At 51.1% G+C, this 20,670-nt stretch overlaps 1 protein-coding gene across 1 annotated transcript in view; it reads left to right on the top strand.

The window, feature by feature from the left end:
• The window catches only part of CD9 (CD9 molecule), a 32,284-nt gene extending 13,500 nt beyond the window's left edge, over positions 1 to 18,784 (top strand). The window contains exons 2-8 of the mRNA XM_037068078.1: positions 7,643 to 7,745; positions 13,791 to 13,888; positions 14,554 to 14,628; positions 16,128 to 16,226; positions 16,368 to 16,457; positions 17,079 to 17,162; positions 18,279 to 18,784. Of these exons, the coding sequence (XP_036923973.1) occupies positions 7,643 to 7,745; positions 13,791 to 13,888; positions 14,554 to 14,628; positions 16,128 to 16,226; positions 16,368 to 16,457; positions 17,079 to 17,162; positions 18,279 to 18,344 (615 nt within the window). The 3' untranslated portion in view covers positions 18,345 to 18,784. The remainder of the gene's footprint in view (positions 1 to 7,642; positions 7,746 to 13,790; positions 13,889 to 14,553; positions 14,629 to 16,127; positions 16,227 to 16,367; positions 16,458 to 17,078; positions 17,163 to 18,278) is intronic.
• The last annotated feature ends 1,886 nt before the right edge of the window (positions 18,785 to 20,670 follow it).

Genomic DNA, 20,670 nt, shown 5'->3' with positions numbered 1-20,670 from the left:
TCGGCCCCTTTAATGACTCCTTTCCGGCAAAGTTAATGCACCCACAGAAGGCAGTCTGTGATCCAGGGAAGGACAGAGACCTCCAGTCTTAGTCAACAATCTCCCTTTAACCTTCCTTCCCCACTTCTCTGTGGCTGTTCCCATCTGATCCTAGCGGAGCTCCAGAGGCAGTGCATGGGTGTGAAGAAGGTAAATGTGTCCACCTCCCCCACCACACAGCACTCACTGACGCTCACAGAAACCAGAAAATAGAACCCCAGTGTCCTAAGTCGCCTCGCTCCTGCCCGGCCTCCTCCTCAGATCACAGGAGGACACGCAGCCGGCGTCTGCCAAATGCCATGAATCGCCCACTGTCGTCTCGCGTCTTTCTCAAGGGTCATTGTTGTTGTTACCACTTTTTTCGCTACAGAATGTGTCTGGCTGTAGCACTTCACCATTTTTGGAGTGATTTATATGCATCGCCTCATTTAACATTCACCTTCTGCCTAGGTCAAAGGCAGGACAGGTATCAGACAATTTTTTTTAACAAATGAGAACACTAAGGTTCAAAGAAGCCAAGAAAGTGTGTAGTGCCATACAGCTCCGAGGTGGTAGGGCCAGAATTAGACTGCAGTCCACACCCTTCAGCTGGTCCAGCCCTCTGTGACAGGGTTGCGCAAGGAACCGCCTGGGCACGCAGACTTCCCTGGGATGGGGCGGAGCCGGGTGCATGTTTTGAATTCCCCCGGGGGATTCCCACATTCGCCCTGTGCAAACCAGGCCCTGGGTGACACGGGCATGCAAGTGACAGGTAACAGAGACAAGGTCTCCTGCTTCCTGCTCACCGTTCTTTCTGTTACGCCACCTGCCCCTTACTGAAAAATTTTGTACCATCTCTTTGACCCCAGTCTCGCCGAAGTAACCAGATAGCCACTGCTTTCTTGGAGGACAATGGGACATTAAAAAAGAAAGTGCTCCCTAAGCCTTTCCTGTCACCACTGCCCACCTCCAGGGACAGATGTGACCACAAGGCTGAGGCCAGCCTCAGAGGGAAACCACTGTGGACAATGATCTGCTCTCCACTTTCTGGGACAGCTGGAAGAGAAAGCAGAATGAGTATTTTGTCCTTAAAAAAAAAAAATGTGACCAGTCAGGTCATATTACAGAAGAAAGAAGGGGCCTAGGGGACGGGGTGCTGGGCTGGGGGGGTGTCTCACCAAGGTTGCCCAGTTCATTTGCTATGAAAGGATTTTTCACTAGAGTGGGACTTGTCCCACAGGCAGACATGGTGCTTCCCACCTGAGGGACGGGATACAGTACCCTCCCCCCAACACACAGAAACGTCCTCCTCATCTTTCCCTCAGTAGGGCCGCCTCTACTAAACAGCTCCTCAGGTTCTAACTGGAACCAGTTTTGCAAACTTGGCCCAGGGTCCAGAGCAGCCAGGTGCCCCTACACGGCATCACTCTTTGATTTGTTTTCAATCCTCCTTTGGAACTGGGGCCGTTTCCTTTAACTCCAGGTGTGTGTTCAAGTGTAAGGTTTCTGGGCCTGTTGCTATAGCGAGACTGTGGTGTGACTCACCACAATCCTGAGCTATGCGTGGGTGCCTTTACTGCATTGTGTTTATGGTGGTGAGAGAGGAGATCAGGAAACTGGTCGCTGCGGGCCTAAGCTTCAGGAAGTAGTACCACGTTTCTTGTCTCCTGAAGTTGACATAAGCCCCAGGTGACAGGGTTACCTGTGTTGTGTGCTCATCAGAAATCTGAGTGTCCACCTGAACCCCCATCAGGGGCTGAGGACAACGGTACATGGACTCGTAAACTCTAATTTTCAAAAGTCTGAACTGGACTTGCCCCTCTATGTCACTGGGACACTCACCACATAACCCTGTGGGTTTTTCTCAGTATTTCCTGTGGTCTGACTTTTCTTGTGTGATATCAGAAGGTGGATCCGGATGAAAAGCCAGGTAGGGAAAGAGGCTTGTCCAAGGGGGGAGGACCAGGAGGAAATTCTGGTGGGTTTCAGAGATTCTCTTGTATTGAAGCAATCATTTATTTGTGGAATAATTATTTACTAATGACATTTTTATCCAAAGTGTGGAGGGGGCGGGAGAGCGACAGAAATGAGGAAGGAGTGGCCCTGCCCTCGAGGAGGAGGAGCGTAAGCTCTGGTTAGAGACAGGAGACGAGCACAAACATGGGGGGAAGGGAGGGCGTGAGGATGCTGGAGAGGACAGATTTGGAGCCCACAGAACCACATTTGCCTGGGAGGAGCCTGGGAAGATCTTGGTGGGGAGACAACAGGCCTCGGTGGCCAGGACTGCATTCCAAGAGGAGGAAAGCCTGAGTGATCCCACCCATGGGGCAGGGGAGGAGGACGCAGGGATGAATGCTGCCGTGCTGCTGCGAGATCAGCAAATGTGAAGACGGCGTTGTCTGCAGCCTTTCAGAGTGAGGTTGGAGGAAGAGGGGTTCTGTTTTCCGTTTGTTTTAGGGTAGACAGACCTGCCCGCGTGTGTTGGCAAAGGATGAAACAGTGGCAGAGCGCAGAGGCAGGAAAGAGGTGGATTGGTGGAGCAGGTTCTGGAAGGAGACAGGAAGCCTTGAAAGAGAGGCCCCATCTTTGGTTCGCAGGCCGGCACGCAATCCACCGAGCCACGCCAGCCAGGTTTTTCTTCATGTTAGATATAGTTTTACGTTCGATATGCTTTTAGTTTTAGAAAAGTTTTAGATGTACAGAAAAGTTGCAGAGAACCCTGGCTGGTGTGGCTCAGTTGGTGGGGCCTCGTCCCACAAACCAAAAGGTCACTGGTTCAATTCCCAGACAGGGCACATGCCTGGGTTGCAGGTTTGGTCCCCATTTGGGGTGCCTATGGAAGGGAGCGGATCAATGTTTCTCTTCATCTCTTGCTCCTTCCTTTCTCCTCCCTCTATTTTTTTTAATTCTGAAGATAGTATAGGGTTCCCTTATATCCCGACTCATGCCCCCTGTTGTTACCGTCCTCTGTTGCCATGGCACAGTTGTCACAGCTAAGAAACCAGCGTGGGCTTCTCGCTGTTAACTAGACTAGACTTCCTCAGCTTCACCGGTTTTTCCAGTTGTCCCACCTCCACGACACTGTGACAGTTGGCGTGTCTCCCTCCTCTCCTCTGGTCTGTGCCAGTTTCTGTCTCTCCTTGTTTTTCATGACCTTGACCGTGTTGAGAAGTTCCGGTCAAGTATTTTGTAGGACATCCTCAGTTTGGTCTGTGTAGTGCTTATGGCCCATCTTCTAAGAAGTAAATGAATTCTTTGAAGAAATGAAGACATTTCCAATAAAACCATGTTGGAGAAAACGATCCTTTTCCTCCCTGCGCTGTGGAGGAGACCATTTCTGGCCCAAAGGCACAGAAGCTTTTCTCAACAAAACCAGCAGGTTTCCCTTTGGCTGCAACTGGAAATGAGAGGTAACTAGGCAGGGCAGGGCCTGGCCCTGAGGGTAGAGAGACACCGGACGTTTGACTTCCATCCATCCAGACCAGTTGGTGGCCTCAGACAGGTCTCTGTCCCCTTTCCAGGGCTCTGTGAGCAGGGAGTTGTCTAACTGAGCATCCACCTCAGACCTGCAGCTCCGACAATGGTGGGCAACGGTGAGGCAGCAGCCACGGCAACCATATGGCCGATGTTCCTGCCACGTGTCAGTTATTAACCCGAGAGGAAACCGTCAACTTCTAGGCTCCGCAGACCCAGTTTTCTCACTTTATGGGGTCCCTTAATCATTGACTGAGTGCCCTTTTTTGAAGGTCAAAGTTCTCTTTGGTTCTTGCTGGTCCCTTCCCATTTGGTTTCTTCTACTATTCAAGTACGGGTAACTGGGGGCAAGAGCAGGTTGGGGGCCGGGGAACCTCTCTGTGCCACACCAAAAAGTGGTTCTCCGTGGAAGTTCTCTGAACTCCTTAGATGGTGCTGCACGCAGGACTGGGGAAGCCATCACTCAGCGACGCCAATTATACCCATTTCGTGGCTCTGTGGCGCCCCCAGCCATGGTGACCCAACCAACTGAAGCAATTTCTCCAATAGCATTACGGAAAATGGGGCAGTTAATGGCTTACACAGCCTCTCCTCAGGCCAATCAACACAGTAATCCAATCAAAAACGTCCAGAGGCTCATTCCTCAGCCCTGCCTCCCACCGCCCTGTCCCTCTTACAGGGAAGTTTTACAGATGAGACCGAGATCTAGTACCACTTTTTTCCATGTGTCCGGAGCCAGTTGCTTTTCCTTCTCCAATTCTACAAAGTGGTCTGGCATTGACAGCCAAGCAGTGCAATGTGAGATTCAGGATGGGGTGCAGACATGCAGGACTCCAGTTCCTGTGTCTGGCCTTGGCCTTGTCCAGGGTGAGAACTGAAGTCTTTCCCTTTCTGGTTCCAGTTCTCCGGGAAATGTCCTTCTTGCCACCTTTGCGTGTAGACCAGATATACGACTGGACTTCTGCAGATTGGCACAGCATCCTTAACATTATGAATGTGGGAGAGGCCTTCTCGTTGGAGGTTTACTATTTGGGAGCCCTGTCGTCGTCCAAGCAGGGCATCGCTCCCAAAGAGACCCAGCTCCTGCCCAGGAGAAGCTTCTGGGCTCGGTGTAGCCTTCCACCATCTTTCGTACTTTAATTCTTTTGGCTGGGGCTGTTTTTATTCTTTTCATGATGACTGGCTTAAGGGCTTTCCTGGCAGAGGAAGGGGTGGGGTGGGTGAGTAACTTTATCAACTGGGAGAATAATATGACGTGAAGATAATTCTTTGATAAGCACAAGCCTAGAGCAGAAAGGACAAGAAAGGACACTGCCTCTCTTAGGTCCCAGGTGCCCTCAGCAACAATGACGTCAGGTGAGGGTGAGAGGGAGGACTGAGGAGAAGGCCTGTGGCTAAGTGCTCGCCAAAAGTTAGAACTGCCTCCGAGGGTACGTGAAGCACCAGCCTGCAGGGTTCTCAGGCTGTGCTTTTGAGTCCACAAGGAGGCCAGCAACCTGTCTTCCATTTTCCAGGGGTCCGATTGGGCCTCCATGTGTTGGGGTCGGGGAAAAGGGGAAGCATCGCCTTCTTTCTTTTAACTCTCCAGGACCCCAGGGGAGGTAGGCCAGGGTCTGCCCACCATGGAGTCTATACCCATTTAGGCCCTAGCTGGTGTGGCTCAGTTGGTTGGAGCATTGTCCTACAGACGAAAAGTCACAGGTTCGATTCCCAGTCAGGGCACATGCCGGGGTTGTAGGTTTGATCCCCAGTCAGGATGAGTACAAGAAGGCAACAACTAATGTTTGTTTCACATCAGTATGTGTCTGTGTCTCTCTCAATCTCTCAATCTCTCTCCCTTCCCCTGTCTCTAAAAGCAATGAAAAGATGTCCTTGGGTAAGGATTAATAAAAAAAAAGAACCCACGTGGTACTTAGTGTTAATCCACTAAGGTCAATCTAGTACCCAGCATACGGGGATGTCCCAGGTGGGCCCCACCGTGTCCCTGCTCTAACGGCGGTGCTCCTGAGTCAGGAGAACACAGTCTAAACCAGAGTGTCCAATTGGGAATGGGGGGCTTGTAATCCCCACAGAGCCATGCCCGCTGTCATTGGATCAGGCCCGGAGACCCTCGCTCACCTGCATGTCTTTTCTTAATAAGAGGGAAGACCCACCACATTTGCTTGAACCCAAACCTCTCTGGTTTGTTGGAACTCTAAAATTCCTGCTCCTTCACATCCTCAAGATGAGGACTGCACCTTAGTTTGGGAAGATGCTGAGTGACTCTCCAAGGGGGTAGGAGTGCAGTAATTCTCACCATCACTTCTAATACTTGCAATATACAATCTTATTTTTAGCCATACTTAATAAGCACGCCTGGGCCACATCTCACCATTCCTGGTTTACAGATGGGAAAACCGAAGCAGGAGAACTCTGAGCCAGGAATTCCAGCCCCTCAATGGGGAAACACACCAGGGCAGAGTTCAATTCTGCAGGTGTAGGTGAGGTTTGGACTACACAGGCAGAGGTCTCGNTGGTTTGTTGGAACTCTAAAATTCCTGCTCCTTCACATCCTCAAGATGAGGACTGCACCTTAGTTTGGGAAGATGCTGAGTGACTCTCCAAGGGGGTAGGAGTGCAGTAATTCTCACCATCACTTCTAATACTTGCAATATACAATCTTATTTTTAGCCATACTTAATAAGCATGCCTGGGCCACATCTCACCATTCCTGGTTTACAGATGGGAAAACCGAAGCAGGAGAACTCTGAACCAGAAATTCCAGCCCCTCAATGGGGAAACACACCAGGGCAGAGTTCAATTCTGCGGGTGTAGGTGAGGTTTGGACTACACAGGCAGAGGTCTCGGGTCGCCCAACACATCCAAATCCACTGTGAAGTCATGGGGAAAAGGAGGAGAGCAAAGCAGGATGGAAAGAGAGGCCTGTCCACACCACCAGGCTATCCCAGCTCCTCCAGCAGAGAACTAAGCTTCCTGAAGAGCAGGGCACTGACGTAGAACGTCTCTTGCCAAGAATGGGCCAGCAAAACCTGGTGCCTGGGCGTTGGCCCAGAGCCCACCCCCTCATGCGTCCAGCTGGCCACTACACTGCAGCCTGACTCACTCCCCAGCAAGCCCTGGTACGAGTGTGAGAGACGGAGCTCAGCTGGCCCTGGGGGTGGGAGGAGGGCTTGGCAGGAGGCCACCTCCGCAGGCATCTAGTTCAACAGTGCCAGGCCAGGATTTGGCACCTCCGTTTGGCTCTTTTTTGGGAAAGTCTGCCCTTTATGGTCCAGTATCTCAACTTGCCCAGCTATGAAGTGGGATTTTCTTAGGATTGGAAGATTACTTGGAGGTTTCTTGTCTGGTGCTTATAAGGATCACTCATGAAGAAGCAGGCACCTAAAACCTGGAATGGGGCAGGTCTGCTTGTAAGGCCACCCTGCGTGGAAAGGGAAAGGACCCGATGTGAACAGCCTAGGGGGACTCTGAGGTCTGGCGAGGAATCACAGCTGCCCTCATTGCTGCATGGACATGCCCTTTGAGCAACTTTTTTTGCTGTACGGTGTATACACACAGTAGTGCGTGAAACGTGAACAGTTTCAAGAATAACTATGCAGTGAGTATCTGTGTCCCTGCCACCCAAGTCAAAAGCTAGGATATTGAAAGTGCCCCAGACCCTGGCCCCACAACATGCTCCTCCCTTGTGAGAATTCCCTCCCTCCCATGACAGGTCACCACCGTGACTTTATAATAATCACTTTTCTCTTTGTCATCTGTATACACCCTTAAATGGTACAGTAATATTTAACTCTATGGAATCATGCTGAATGTATTCTTGTGGTTCTTTTTAACATCTTTCAATTTGTTTAATATCTTGAGATGCACTCATAGTATTGCACATTGCTACAGTCTGTTCATCTTCACTGCTGTATAGTATTCCTTTGTCCATAAAGTAACCCATTCTGCTGCTGGTATGCAATTATTTATTCCCAGCTTACTGGTATTTTTAGTAAATGGATTGATCCCCGACTCCCATCCCCACACTGGCTGCTGCTACTACAGATACATGGGTGAGGGACAGAGCCTAAGTGTAGACTACCTTCAGCTCTCGAGGACTGTGCTCTCCCTGGCAGCCAGGATTAATGCCAACATCCTGTATTCCTTGCAGCTTACTGGGATTGCAGTCCTTGCCATTGGACTATGGCTCCGATTCGACTCTCAGACCAAGAGCATCTTCGAGCAAGAAAATTCTCATTCCAGCTTCTACACAGGTAAGCATGGGAGGCTTGGTACTTCCTCCGACTCTGCAGACGCCATGTTGACCCAGGGGCGTGGCCTTGGGAAAGACATTTGCTCTGGCCACATTGGCCAGGCATGTCCCTCCCAAGCCTTGCTTTTGTGTGGTTGTGCCCATGAATTTGCACTTGTCTGATGTCGTTTCTTTTTTCATGCTGACTAAGCCTGGCCTTTGGGCTTTTCTCTGATGTGAAGTTGGCCACCAAAGTCGCTGCCACTGCTGAGGGCTTCAGAGCCTCCGTTCTCATCGTCCCTGATCCCCTCTTCATTTCATGTCTTCTCAGGCTCACTCCTTTGTCCTGGGGAATGCACAGTGCCAGGACAAGGAGGGGTGTTTAGATAGGGGCTCTGAGACCCAAAAGACCTTTGCCCTGGATAGTGACAGTAAAATGAGTAAGAGAGACCAGCAGCGCTTTTGCTCCAGGGAAAAGATTCCCAGCGTAAGCAAGAACTGACTTTGGCCGCAGGCTTCCCTGTGCGCAGGCTTCGCCGCAGCACTGTTTCCGCGTCACTACGCAAACACCTCCTCGGGACAGGTGGGAGCACCGAGGCCTGTCCAACGCAGTCGGCCGGTCAGTGTCCAGGACAGCATGCAGAATCTGTGGCTCTCCTTTCTTCCCAGTGTGGGGACGGGAAACATTTCATTTGCGAGAAACAAAAGCAGCCCCCTATTTTTAGGCTGGTGCTGTCATGTCGTCAGGCTCAAAGTTTAAGTTTGGTCATTTCCTTCCCGCCCACCCAAGAAGTTATTTTTAAAAAAAGAAGAAGAAAACAGTCGGAGGGACTTATCGCCCAGGCCTTCAGGAAGACCACCGTGGCTGCCCGCGTGCAGCCCTCTCCCCACCTCCAGACAGGCCCGGCCCACTTGATTACATGGCGCCCGGACTTGTGGGCTTCTGCTCTGCTTTTATTTTTGTTGTCGTCAGTTGGGGTTTTTTTAGGGTGTGCCTCCCTATTGTGAGAAAAAAAAAAGTGAGGGAAAGAAAAACACAATGCATTTTTGTTTTAAACTGCGCGCAGGGTTTTTAGGGAGTGGGTCGCCATAGCACCCTGACTTGTGTCGGCAACAGCTTCCTTTTTGTGAGTCTGCGGCAGCCCCGGAATGCTGCCCTGCGGAGCTGGAGGAACTGGAGCAGCGGGGGCAGGAGGGCGGGGCGGGTGCTGAGGGGGGAACATGAGCAGTCCGCACCCTGTCCTCTCCTGTCCGGCCACACCAGGGAGCAGGGAATCCTCTTTGGGGAGGGCAGGGAGAGCAGATTTGCTGGAAGAATGGAAGCTGGGGTGCCCATCTCAGGCAGGTCATCCTAAGGAGAGCCCCTGGGCATCTCCCATTGTTCTCTGCAGGGGGCCTGGCTCCCATACTCTCCCCAAAGCCCTTCTCTGGGTGTCATTCACTGTCTCACATACTTTTATTATATAATGGAATCCCAGTAACTCTCTAAGGTACATGGAACGATTACCATCTCATTGAAGACACCGAGGCCTAGAAAGTGAAATAACCTGTCTCAGCGCATACCCATCAAAAGGCAGCGCTGGGATATGAGCCCAGTCCTGTAGAAGTTGCCTCTTGTATGACTTGTGCTGGATTTTGGGTGGGTCTCCCCTATGCAGAAATAGAAAATAGAAAATAGCTACACTGACTGGATATTCCCCAGGAGTGGGGGCAGGCCGGGGGCTCTTTTGGTCTTTGACTTTGCCCAAATTGTAGTTGCGGGAGAGAAACCCCAAGTATCGGTGGCCCGGGCCAGCAGGTGACAGGTGGGAAAGCCAGGTAGAGTGGTAGGAGAGTGGTGAGCATGCTGTTTAGGGAGCCAGGACCTGCCTCTGGGAACCTCACAAGACTCGGCTACCCTGGGTCATTACAGGCTCTTTCAACCTCCTCCCTACCCCACCCATGGCCAGTGGTCCTACCTTAAGCAACAAGGTTAGGGATTTGAAGGCACAATCCCAAAGAGACACAGCAATCCCTAGTTGAGGGTCAGTGGCAGCTGCCTCCTTAAGCTCTAACAGAGGAAATGGACCCTTTGTAGCTAGACCCCCTGGGAAAGAGCTCAGTTTGCAGAAGCCCAGGGAACAGAGGGTGATGTGAGTGACACTTGACCATCAGTCTGCTGGGTGGCCACCTTGGTCTGGCTGGGCCCCCTGCCCTTCACTGAGTGCTTTGGGAAGCTGAATGATTGTCATCTGTGGACAAAGGGCAGAGGAGGCTTCATACACTCTGTCCCCTTCCCACTCCAGCTGTGACACCAACCTTGGTATCGACCCATTGCCCCTCTTCCAGTAGAGTGCCAGCTCCACCCCAGTCTCTGTCCCCAACATTAAGGAGTAACCACCCCTTGCACGGGCCCCCTAACCATCTGTAGGGCAACCCCTAACCATCTGTAGGGCCAGCCTCACCACACGGCTGGCCTGTCAGGAAACCTGAAGGACCCCAGCAGGACCACAGCTTCCAAAGCAGAGAAAGAATGCATAACCAGATGGAGAAGCAAGTGGAAAAGAAACTTTCCAACATTCAAAACAGCCCGTAGAGAATCCAGAAGAGCTGACAGCCAGCCTTATATAGGCCTTCTCTGCAGTCAGGACCTGGGAGAGTCAGCCTGTCAGCAGTATCTGTAATCCCAGGCTGCAACATGTTGGGGAACTTCATTTTCTTGGTCTCAGGCCAGCAGCCCTTCTTAACTCCTTGGTGTCCTCCCAGAATCCCAGAACATAGCCACCAAAAGAGGGCAACCAGAGGCCGCACGCAGTCTTCCACACTCCCAAGAACCAATCAGTCCCCTTTTATGACATGGTGCCTGACAATTTCCAGGACACGCAGCATTGCCCACAGTCAGCTGACTTGCCCATTTCCAGCTTGTGGCCTGGGACAGCTTGTTCTATTGTTCTGTGCTTCGTCTTCCCCATCCTGAAACTGGCAGGGTGCACACCCGCACACCTCTCTGAGGCGGAGAACTCTGTGCCTGGCAGAGGGGTTCACGGTGGTGCTCATTAATGAGGACAACTATCAGTGGGGTGGCAAAGGACCCCGAGATCCTTGGGGAGCAGAGTCATTGGGGTTCCTGGGAACCCTGATTGTGTTAATTGGAGATAATAAACCATGCTAAGCAAGTGGAGGCCAGAAGCTCTGCTGGGTTTTATTCTCCACACAAATAGGTGGGGTGAGTGCTTTTCGCAAGATGGGGTTGAGGTGGTTGAGGTGGCTGGTGCGTTCTCTGCCCAGCCAAAGCCCAGAGCCCTGATAAACAGGTAAAAAACATGCCCCATTTCTGGTGTAAAGGACACCCTGGCATCTGCCACTGCTACACCAAGAGACTTTTTTAAAAACCAGCTATAATGTCAGCCTGAAGAAAAGCAGAACAAACATGCCTTAAGCAAATTAACACAGTAATCCTAGAGAAGGCTCCATGACAAATAACTTTTTCCATGAGTCAGACAGAAAGCCCACATTCACTTGTTTTATGAAGGGGACGCTTTGTCATCTGTCATGGCCGGCCTTTGCTGATGAGCCTAGGGTGGAAGCTAGGAGGAGCTGTGCAGGGGGAAGAAGCAGCCCGCACCCTGCGGTGGTCCCACAGTTTCCAGAGAGCTGTTTGTAGAGCAGCCACCCTGTAGCTGCTGCTAAAATCCCCATAAAGAGCTGCCAGGGAACTGGAGAGGGGACACCGAGGTACCCCAGGTCTGCAGCTGCTTAAGCAAGATTTAAAACCAACAAGACCCTTTGTCTTCAAGTCTTCGTCAGCTCAACAACAATGAATATGTCATATTAACCAAGGCCTTTCTTCTCTCTTCTCTCTCTCTCTCTCTCTCTCTCTCTCTGCTCGGGAAATACCTTTTCCTGTCACTGCTCCCAAATGCTACTCACCCAGCACCCCAACTTCTGCCAGCATTTCTGGGCTTACCACCTGGGATCTGGACTTAGAGAAAACATGTCTCTGTTCATTCCCACTCAACAGATTTCACATGCTTGTAAATCCCTTTGATCTCTTAGAACCTCCTATTCATTCAGCCCCTGCTATGGAGCTGGAAGAGTGACTCATCTTGCGTTGTCTTGCTCCGATGAGGTGGGGAGAAGCTGGGGCCATGTCACGGCCTGGGCACACTGGCATCCCCATGTCAGAGCCCTCCTCCCGCAGGGCTCAGGCGCAGAGCTGTCCTGCCTCTCGAGTCCGGCCTGTGGCCCCATAGCATTGGACTGCCTGGGAGGATGGGACTTGACTTGAGGACAAGCTGCATTTGTCCCCTTGCCCAGTCTGGGCCAGGCATGCACGGGAACAATAGCCATATTCATACAGCATAGGGGTTTGCCAGTAAACCACGTGACTTGACATCACGACAGATGTGGGTGGGAAAGGGAAGAGACACAAACGCTCCCTTGTGTGCCTTCTGCTTGATGCTGCCCGTGCGCTTCAGCTGCAGGCAGACTGCAGGGTTTGTTGCCTGCAAAGCCTCAGCCCCGTACTAGGGGGACAGATGTGGGGCAGTGAAGTCACTGACACCTGCTCAGGCCTCTCACTGCTGCATCCTGTTGTGTATTGTGTTAGAAACATCATAGAACCTCTCGCTTTCAGCCCCTACTTCAAGTTGCCCTGGTGCCAGTTAGCAGGGAGGGGTCAGCAAATGTATAAAAGTCATCACAGCGATCAGCAATAATTGTCCTCCATGCTTTGTAGTAAGGTGAACAGCAGCGCACATTACTTTTGTGCACATTTTGATTATATACCACTGAATCCTCACAACCGCCTGATGGACGTCACTGCCACCCCCGTTCTGAAGACAGAAAGTGTTGCACGCACAAATTAAGCGGCCTTCCCAGGGTCACAATGCTGGCTTTCAGACCCAGGCCTTGGGCCTTCAGAGCCTGTGCTCTCAGCAGCCCCTCCAGAGGGTGGGTAGCACAAGCCTGAAAGACGGGGGGGGTCGGGGCCTCTCCGCCAGGTTTTCCACACGGCCTGTGTGGTGGGAGAGCCAGGTAAGGGAGTGGTCCCTGCAGAACAACCGGGGCTTCTCCAGAATGTAACTGCCAAAGAGGCCCCTCTGGGCACTCCCTGAGGGTGACTGGGGCTAGTATGCTCCACTTCGTCCCCTGTCCCAGGAATGCGCAGTATGGGGGGCACAGTCCGAAACTGTAGAAGTCACAGCCCTTCCTACCGCCCCCTGGCCATCGGTCACTACAATTGAGGGCTTAGAAACGGTGTCACTCGCTGCCCACCCCCCACCCTGCCCAACAAAAAGATTGATCCTTTGCACACCTACAGCAACTACATTGCAACCTTAAGATCTCGTTAGTGTGCTATAAGTGGGGGGGGCCTTTTGAAATTTTCTAGCAACCACCCTCTCATTTTACTGATAAAGAATTTGAGCCCAAGGGAGGGAAAGTGTCCTACCCCAAATCGCACAGAAATTAGTTGCAGAGTTAGAACCAAACCAAGGGTCCCCTGACACCAGGCCTGTCTCCTTCGCACTGGAGCGAGCTGCTCTCCCTTCGCCTCCCTGTTACTAACTGTGCAGGCCGAGCTGGCCGCCTGAGCGTGCGCAGCCCCTTGCTGCCGCAAGCTTGCTCCGGCAGCTTCTCCTGTCAGGTAGAGGCAGCAGGGGGTGCGACAGTCCCGGGAATTTACCCTGAGTTTGGAGGGTCTGTCTCAGTCAGCGTGAGTGGATTCTTCAAGCTGGAAATGGCTGACAGGCTAGACCAGTGTGTGTCCTGAGGAGGATCTGGCGGCTCCGAGGATACTCTTTGTCCCAGTGCAGGGTAATAGGCACCTTCCAGGGGCGCGGAGGGTGAGGTGGGAGTGAGGGCTTGATGGGGTGCGGCGGTCCTAGGAGAGAGACTGCTGGGAAGGAGACCTGCGCGCCATGGTGGGAGGGGCTGCCTTTGGAGGAGGCGGCCCTTCCTCCCCAGATGGTAGGGGTGGAGGGCAGCGCCCTCACATAGAGGGGAGGGACAAAGCAACCGCGGGAAATAGCGGCCGCCACACTGATGCCTCCATGTCTCGTCCTCTGTCCTCCGTTCTCTCCCCCAGGAGTTTATATTCTGATTGGAGCCGGCGCCCTCATGATGCTGGTGGGCTTCCTGGGCTGCTGCGGGGCCGTGCAGGAGTCCCAGTGCATGCTGGGACTGGTGAGTGTCCCTTGGGTTCCCCACGCCCCCTCCCGGGCCCTCTGCCCCCAAAGTTCCACAGGACAGGTGGTGGCGTGAACAGGACACCCCACGGGCGTGAGCTGCCCTCGCCCCCCCCCCCAGGGGCCTCCATGCCAGGCCTGCCCAGCCTCCTGGCCGCACAGTGGACTCGTCCTCTTCCTCTGCGGTGCAGCCTCCCTCCTCCGCCTCTCTGGATTCTGAATCTTACCACCTCCCTAAGGCAATGAAATGCCAGGACTTGGTTCATTTGCTTTTTCCCCCCTGAATCCACAGGTACATTTGCTTTCTCTTGTTTCAAAAATGTGTTGCAATTTTCCTCAGACTCCAGAGTCTGAGGAAAAATTCACTTTTTATTTCTTCAAATCTGTGACTGTTGTGAGTGAGCAACAGCATTTTATCGCTGGTTCCTGATTAGCTCCTTGGAAATGGCAGTTCCAGCTCAGCCGTGCCCAGTTCTTTCCCTCCTCCAGCTGCGGCTCCTCCCCTGGGCGTCACTTTTGCAGTTCTGTGAGCGTCTTCACTTGTGTCCCCAGACGCCCAGTCCTCAGAGAGTCATCGTGGCTCCTCCTTGTTCTCCAGAATGCTCTTTGCTTTTTCCGGTTGGCTAGGGTTGCTCCTCACCCCGCCCTCTTATTGCCTTCCAGTTCTTTGGCTTCCTCTTGGTGATATTTGCGCTTGAAATAGCTGCGGCCATCTGGGGATACTCGCACAAAGATGAGGTAGGTTTTTCCCTGTCGGGTCTCTTGGGACCTGCAGCGGTCCGGGTCTGGGCTTTGCAGCGGTGGGATAATGAGGGCAGAAGGGGGTCCCGCTGGCCCCTCAGAACGCGAGCTTCCGCAGGGCAGGGCGCGTGAGCGTCTATACTGCACTGGGCACATGTTGGGCCAGCCCCCACGGTGGGCCAGCCACTGCTCCCACTCCCCTGAACAGCTGGCACGTGGCAGCTGTTCGGGAACTGGCCGCTGGGTCTCAGTGTCTGCGTGCGTCTCACACCTCAGCAGCCCTTCCCGGCTCTTCTGGAAGGATGGCTTAGGAAAACATGGCTTTCGGGGCTGGACGCCCGTGCTCCTTCACCTAATCTATAAATATGAGCCAAGTAGTATGCAGGATATGGAGATGCGAGAACTGTTGTCTTCACTGTAAGGACCTTGGCCACCTTGTGTGGCAGAAAGACATGCATTTGATAACGGTCGTAGAAGTCGCTTATATCCAAAAGTCCCATGGAACTTGAAGGGGTGGGGTGTGGAAGGGGGGATCTTTGGCTTCATGCAGAAGAGGCCATTGCCCTAACCCTTGAATAAAAGATTTCAGGAGGAAAGTTGGTGGCAAACAGGGTACTGAGCACAGCTGAGCTCAGTCCCAATGGGGAGGAGACCAGAGAGTTACGGGCCAGGATGGGCCACGTCAGAGCAGTGTTTTAGGAAGGGCTGTATTGTCATGGTTAGCAGGTGGGAGGAAAGAAGATACTAGATGCAGGAAACCTGTTTTATTTTTTTAAAGATTTAATTGTTCCGGTAATAGAGGCTGCAGTTGTAGAACTAGAAGGGATAACTGAGAGAGATACTGAAGGAGAAATGCTGGACGTTGGTCAGTTTATTGATGTTGTGGGGGCGGGAGAGCCAAGAAACAGGCATCCATTAACCAGGTACAGGATGATGATACTGCTTTTATTTTACATTGTAATAACTAATACTTACTCCACATTTACTCTGTAGCAGACACTGTGTTAAGGACATGCAATGTGCCATTGGAATTTTCACAATAATCTCTCGGGTAGAGATGAATATAATCTCCATCCTAAACATGCAGAAAGTGATGGACAGAGGGGCTTGGTTAATTTGCCAAAAGCAACACAGTCTCTGAGTGAAGGCCAAAGAAGATGGAAGCCTGAGGAACTAGCCAGATCAGAGAAGGATTTGGATTGTGATTATGATTATGGTGTAGACTGAGGAGATTCCAGTTTGTTCTCAGAAAGAAAGGAAGACACTGAGTGGGGCTGAAGGGACCAGCCACAGGCGCAGGGGAAGGGGAATGGCAGGAGCAGGTTCCTAGAGAATGTTGGGGGAGAGCGAGGGCCCCCAAGGTGCCGAGAGAGAGGCAATCTGCTCAGAAACGTTTTCCAGGCACAAGAACTTGTTAGCTAAACGTGAGGGAGACGGAACAGGTGACATTTGTTCATTTGTCCTGCTACTCTCTCTCATGTATCTGTCCCTCACAGGTGATTAAGGAACTCCAGAAATTTTACGTGGACACCTACGACAAGCTGAAATCCAAGGACGAGCTCCAGCGGGAAACGCTGAAAGCCATCCACTACGCGGTATGTCGTCTTGGCAGGGACTCCAGCCGGTTTACAGAACTCGGGCACCTGCGGTATTTGCTGTGCCAGACCAGTGCCCCTCTGTTTCAATCATTTTTTTATGTGTTTCTCTTACCTTCATCCCTGCCCTTTCCTCTGCAGTTGAATTGCTGTGGTGTGGCAGGGGGTGTGGAACAATTCATTGCAGACATCTGCCCCCAAAAGGATGTACTCTCAGCCTTCACAACAAAGGTAAACTTGAAGAGCAAGACTTTTATGCCCTGCCCACATGTTCTGGGCAAATTCCACAAGGGTAGAAGTGAAATCTGCCCCCTCGTTCTGGGAGGACAGGCATTCAAGTGCTTCATAAATACCTCTTCCACCAGGAAGCTCCCAGGGCGACAGTGTCATTTCTCCCCCGCCCTGGTGCCTCTGTCCTCAAGAACGGCCAGACCAAGGCCAGACCAGGGAAACAGCAAAGTGTTCCAGCTGCCTGCAGTGATCTGGCGAGGGAACTACACATCGCTGCCCCTCGTGCCTCTTGCTTTTTAGACCCAGAAACAGCTCAGGGTTGGAAGCTAGGGCTAATTCTAAACCTATTCTTAATTATAGGGTGTAATCCCAGACAAGAAATAGACCCAAAGCAGGGACTTACCCCTCTTCCATGATTTCTTACCCGAATATAAGGGACCCACCTTCTTATATCTCTTTTGATTCTTCTTCCCATCTACCAACCAAGGCACCTGAACACTCCTGTTCCCCACCCTTTCTCTGGAACCACCAATGACCTGAGTGATATGGGTGCCATGGGAGGAAGGGGGTATGCCCAGAGCAGGGAGTGTGTGTAACCAAGGTCTTGGTTTGCCCCCTAAGTCCTGCCCTGAGGCCATCAAAGAAGTCTTCCACAACAAGTTCCATATCATCGGCGCAGTGGGCATTGGGATCGCCGTGGTGATGGTAAGTGTCCTGGATGTCGGGGGCGGGGGTCCTCTTCATAGCTAACATTGCTTGAGTGCATGCTCTGGCCAGGCTCTGGGTTAAGTGCTACACATTTATCAACTGATTGAATCCTCGCATACCTATAGGGTGGGAACTCTTAGCATTCCCATTTTAGAAACTAGGGGATGGAGCAATGGAGAGGTTGAGTAAGTTGATCAAAGTCGCTGAGCTCATGAGGGAAGCGTTTGGGATTTGAACGCAGTGTGTCTCCAGAATCCATTCTCTCAGCCAGTGAGGTTCAGGGGTAAGTATAAGGGGACACCAGTGCTGCTAGTGCACGGACCGTGCACGGACCAGGCACAGATATAGGCCCATGTGAGGGTCTAGATCACCCCAGACCTACTAGCTATGCTGGGGTAATCTCCAAAACATGTTTCCATCATGCGCCTGTTCTTTTTCCCAAGAAAGTAGTTCAATAAAAGCTACATGGATATGAATTATTTCACCTAATAGGCATCCAGGGGTGGACCACCAAAAGGAAGACTGAAAGTACCAAATAATCTGCTCTTGAGTAATCAGCTCCCAGAACCATCAAGGGTCCGCAAGCTTCCCTGAGGCCTTCTCCTCTTTCCCCAGGAGGGAGTGATGAGAGCCCTGCAGGGGACACAGCCCTCCTCTGCCCCTCCCAAGACTACCCCAAAAGAGAAAACTGCTTCCTTTCTTAGTGGTTATTTGTACCTCTCATCTACATCTTTAAAAAGCTTGGAGTAGCTTTCAGTAAAAGGAATAACAATACCTTTTCAAATAGAATATAAAACACACACACACAAAGGCAGAAGCGAAAGTTGGAATATTTGGAATTCACGCATTCAGGTTAGCTCTGAGTTTGCCTCACCTTGAAAGTTCTCCAGGGAAGTTGCTGTGTAGCTTGCATTAGCAAGTGGCTGGAGACTCCCAGAGTCCCACCAGTCAGTGATCCTTCCCGTTATCTAGCCTATGTCCCTCTTCTTGCCTTGACATTTAACTCATGTAGCCTCCTGGTTGCCATATTCCCGGTCCTTTGTCTTGGCCTGAATGACTCATGTCTTTCCTTCCACAAAGCTACGGTTCCTCCCGTTCCTTCCTGTCTTCCAGATATTTGGCATGATCTTCAGTATGATCCTGTGCTGCAACATCCGAAAGAACCGAGAGATGGTCTAGAGTCAGCTCGCACTCCTGAGCGGGAAGGTTTACCCCTGAAGAGCGTTGGCTGTTTGTTTTCCTGGGGTTTTGGTATTGTTTTCATTTTTGTTTTGTTTTCTTTTTTTGGCCACTAACTTTTAGTATTCATTCTGCATTTCTAAACAACAAAGACAGTTATTCTGTGTTTATCTTTTTAACGCTTTGTTCAGTATGGATAGTTGAGAGATTAAGGGATTTGGTTTGCTTTGGTTTATAATTTTTGGTTGTTTTTGCTTATTATGTTGAGCAGAAATCCTGCAATGAAAGGTACTATATTTGCTAGACTCTAGACAAAAGATATTGTACATAAAGAGAATTTTTTTTGTTTTTGAATAGATTTAAAAAATGTCTATCAAATTTAATCAGATTGTAACTTATGTTGATGACAATTTGATACATAATAAAAGATTATGACAGTATTCTGGACTGGTTTGGGGGAGTTTTTTGCTTCCTTTGTTTTTTAGAGCTCTGTATGTCTCAAATGTCTTTCAACTGCTATTTGCTTTAACTGCATTTTTATGAGAAGAAGGTTGGTCTTCCTACTTTACTAATCAAGAACTCGAGGTGTGGAGAGAGGCAGGGATTCTGACCCAAGGTCATACATTTAGTAATAGAGTCAACCACACTAAAACCCAGCCCAGGACTCTTGCAGCAGTGTGGTGCTTCTTGGGGATACCACAATAAATGGGGGCTCCCCGATGGCAGGGACTTCGTTTTACTCACTGCTGTGCCCCCAGCACTTAGGACCAAGTGTCTGGTGCAAATAGCTACTCAGTATTTGTTATCAATTAATATCTGTTGGTTGATTCATGAGTACATACCCATCAGGGTTTAATCTAAGAAGCAGAATGTTAAGTATTATGTACAAAGAAAAATTTACTTTTAGACAGGGAAAAGAGGGAAGAAAGAGAAAGAAACATCATTGTGTGGTTGCACTCACGGGCCCCCTACTGGGGACCTGGCCTACAACCCAGTCATGTGCCCTGACTAGGAATCAAACCAGCAACCCTTTGGTTCACAGGCCAGCACTCAATCCACTGAGCTACACCAGCCAGGAAGGGCTATTACAAGGATTTGCCCTTACACAATCACTGGAGCTGGCTAAGCAATCTCTGTAAGATGACTGTCTTTGCATCTGACCCTGGAGCTTGAAGCTCACAGGGCAGATAGGAAGGACATACGGATGTGAGCTGGCGGAGGGCAAGAAGAAGCTGGAACTAGGAAGCACAAGCCCAGAAAGACAAATCTGTGTGGGCCCTTGTTCCTCTGACGTTGGTGGTATGGGTTCTGCAGAAACCCTGAGCTGTGTACAATAGTATAGCTAAACACACATTGGCCAGGAGTTGGAGAAGTTGACGTGAGCCAGCAAAAAAGGCAACCATTTGTGTGAGCTACAAAATGACAGCTTCCCTGGCTGGTGTGGCTCAGTGCATTGAATGCCAGTCTGGGAACTGAAAGATCGCTGTTTTGATTCCCAGCCAGGACACATACCTGGATTGTGGGCCAGGTCCCCAGTTGGGTGTGTGCAAGAAGCAACCAGTCGATATATTGCTCACACATCGGACCCGTTTTCAGTCAAATATCTATCTCTGTACAGTCAACTGGCAGGTAGAGGAAAGGGGTGCATGTAGTAAAGAGCCAGCCACCCTCTGACCTATAGACTGGGCCCAGGACCAGAAGAGGAGGGATCACGGAGAGCTAGCAAACATCTGGAAAGGAACCAGTTGGTCCACCCTGCTGTCAATCCAGGGAAACAAGCTTGCCCTGACTCCTGGCAAACCTGTCCAGGTGACACTCTGGGGTTAAGGGTAAACCAAGATGGTGTATAGCCTTCAGGACCTGAAAGGTTTTTGGAGCAAAGGGCCTCTAGGAAGTTTTAGATCACAAAAAGGCAACAGACTCTGCCAAGCGCAGCAGTAGCTGTGGGTCCAGAAAGAATCTCCTTAAGCAAAAGAAATACACAGCTGGGTACGTTGGCCTCTTGGTTCAATGTTAAAGGCAGCCCAGTGAAACAAATTTGAGTAAAAGCAGCTGGATAGTAAAAGGTTATTACTTTACCGGGTGCCCTTCAAGCAGTGAAAATGCTTTAAAATCCTCAAACTCCTGGCCCTCTCCTCACAAGAGCCCATCTCCACGCCCTCTAAAGCAGAGCGGCGCAAGGGCAGAGCCCAGCCTGCACATGTGTAAGGAGGTGAAATCAAGCAATCCACAGTCCCTGATCCTTATAACTTGAGTAGGTTGGGCACCTGTTTGGCTGGTTAGATAATGGGATTTCCCCCTCATAAGTCTGGAGGCAACTACAGGT

This window comes from Sturnira hondurensis, unplaced genomic scaffold, assembly GCF_014824575.4.
Source record: "Sturnira hondurensis isolate 20B ecotype Veracruz unplaced genomic scaffold, ASM1482457v3 Scaffold0017436, whole genome shotgun sequence".
NCBI lineage: Eukaryota > Metazoa > Chordata > Mammalia > Chiroptera > Phyllostomidae > Sturnira > Sturnira hondurensis.
This window is presented reverse-complemented; position numbering and strand designations above follow the sequence as displayed.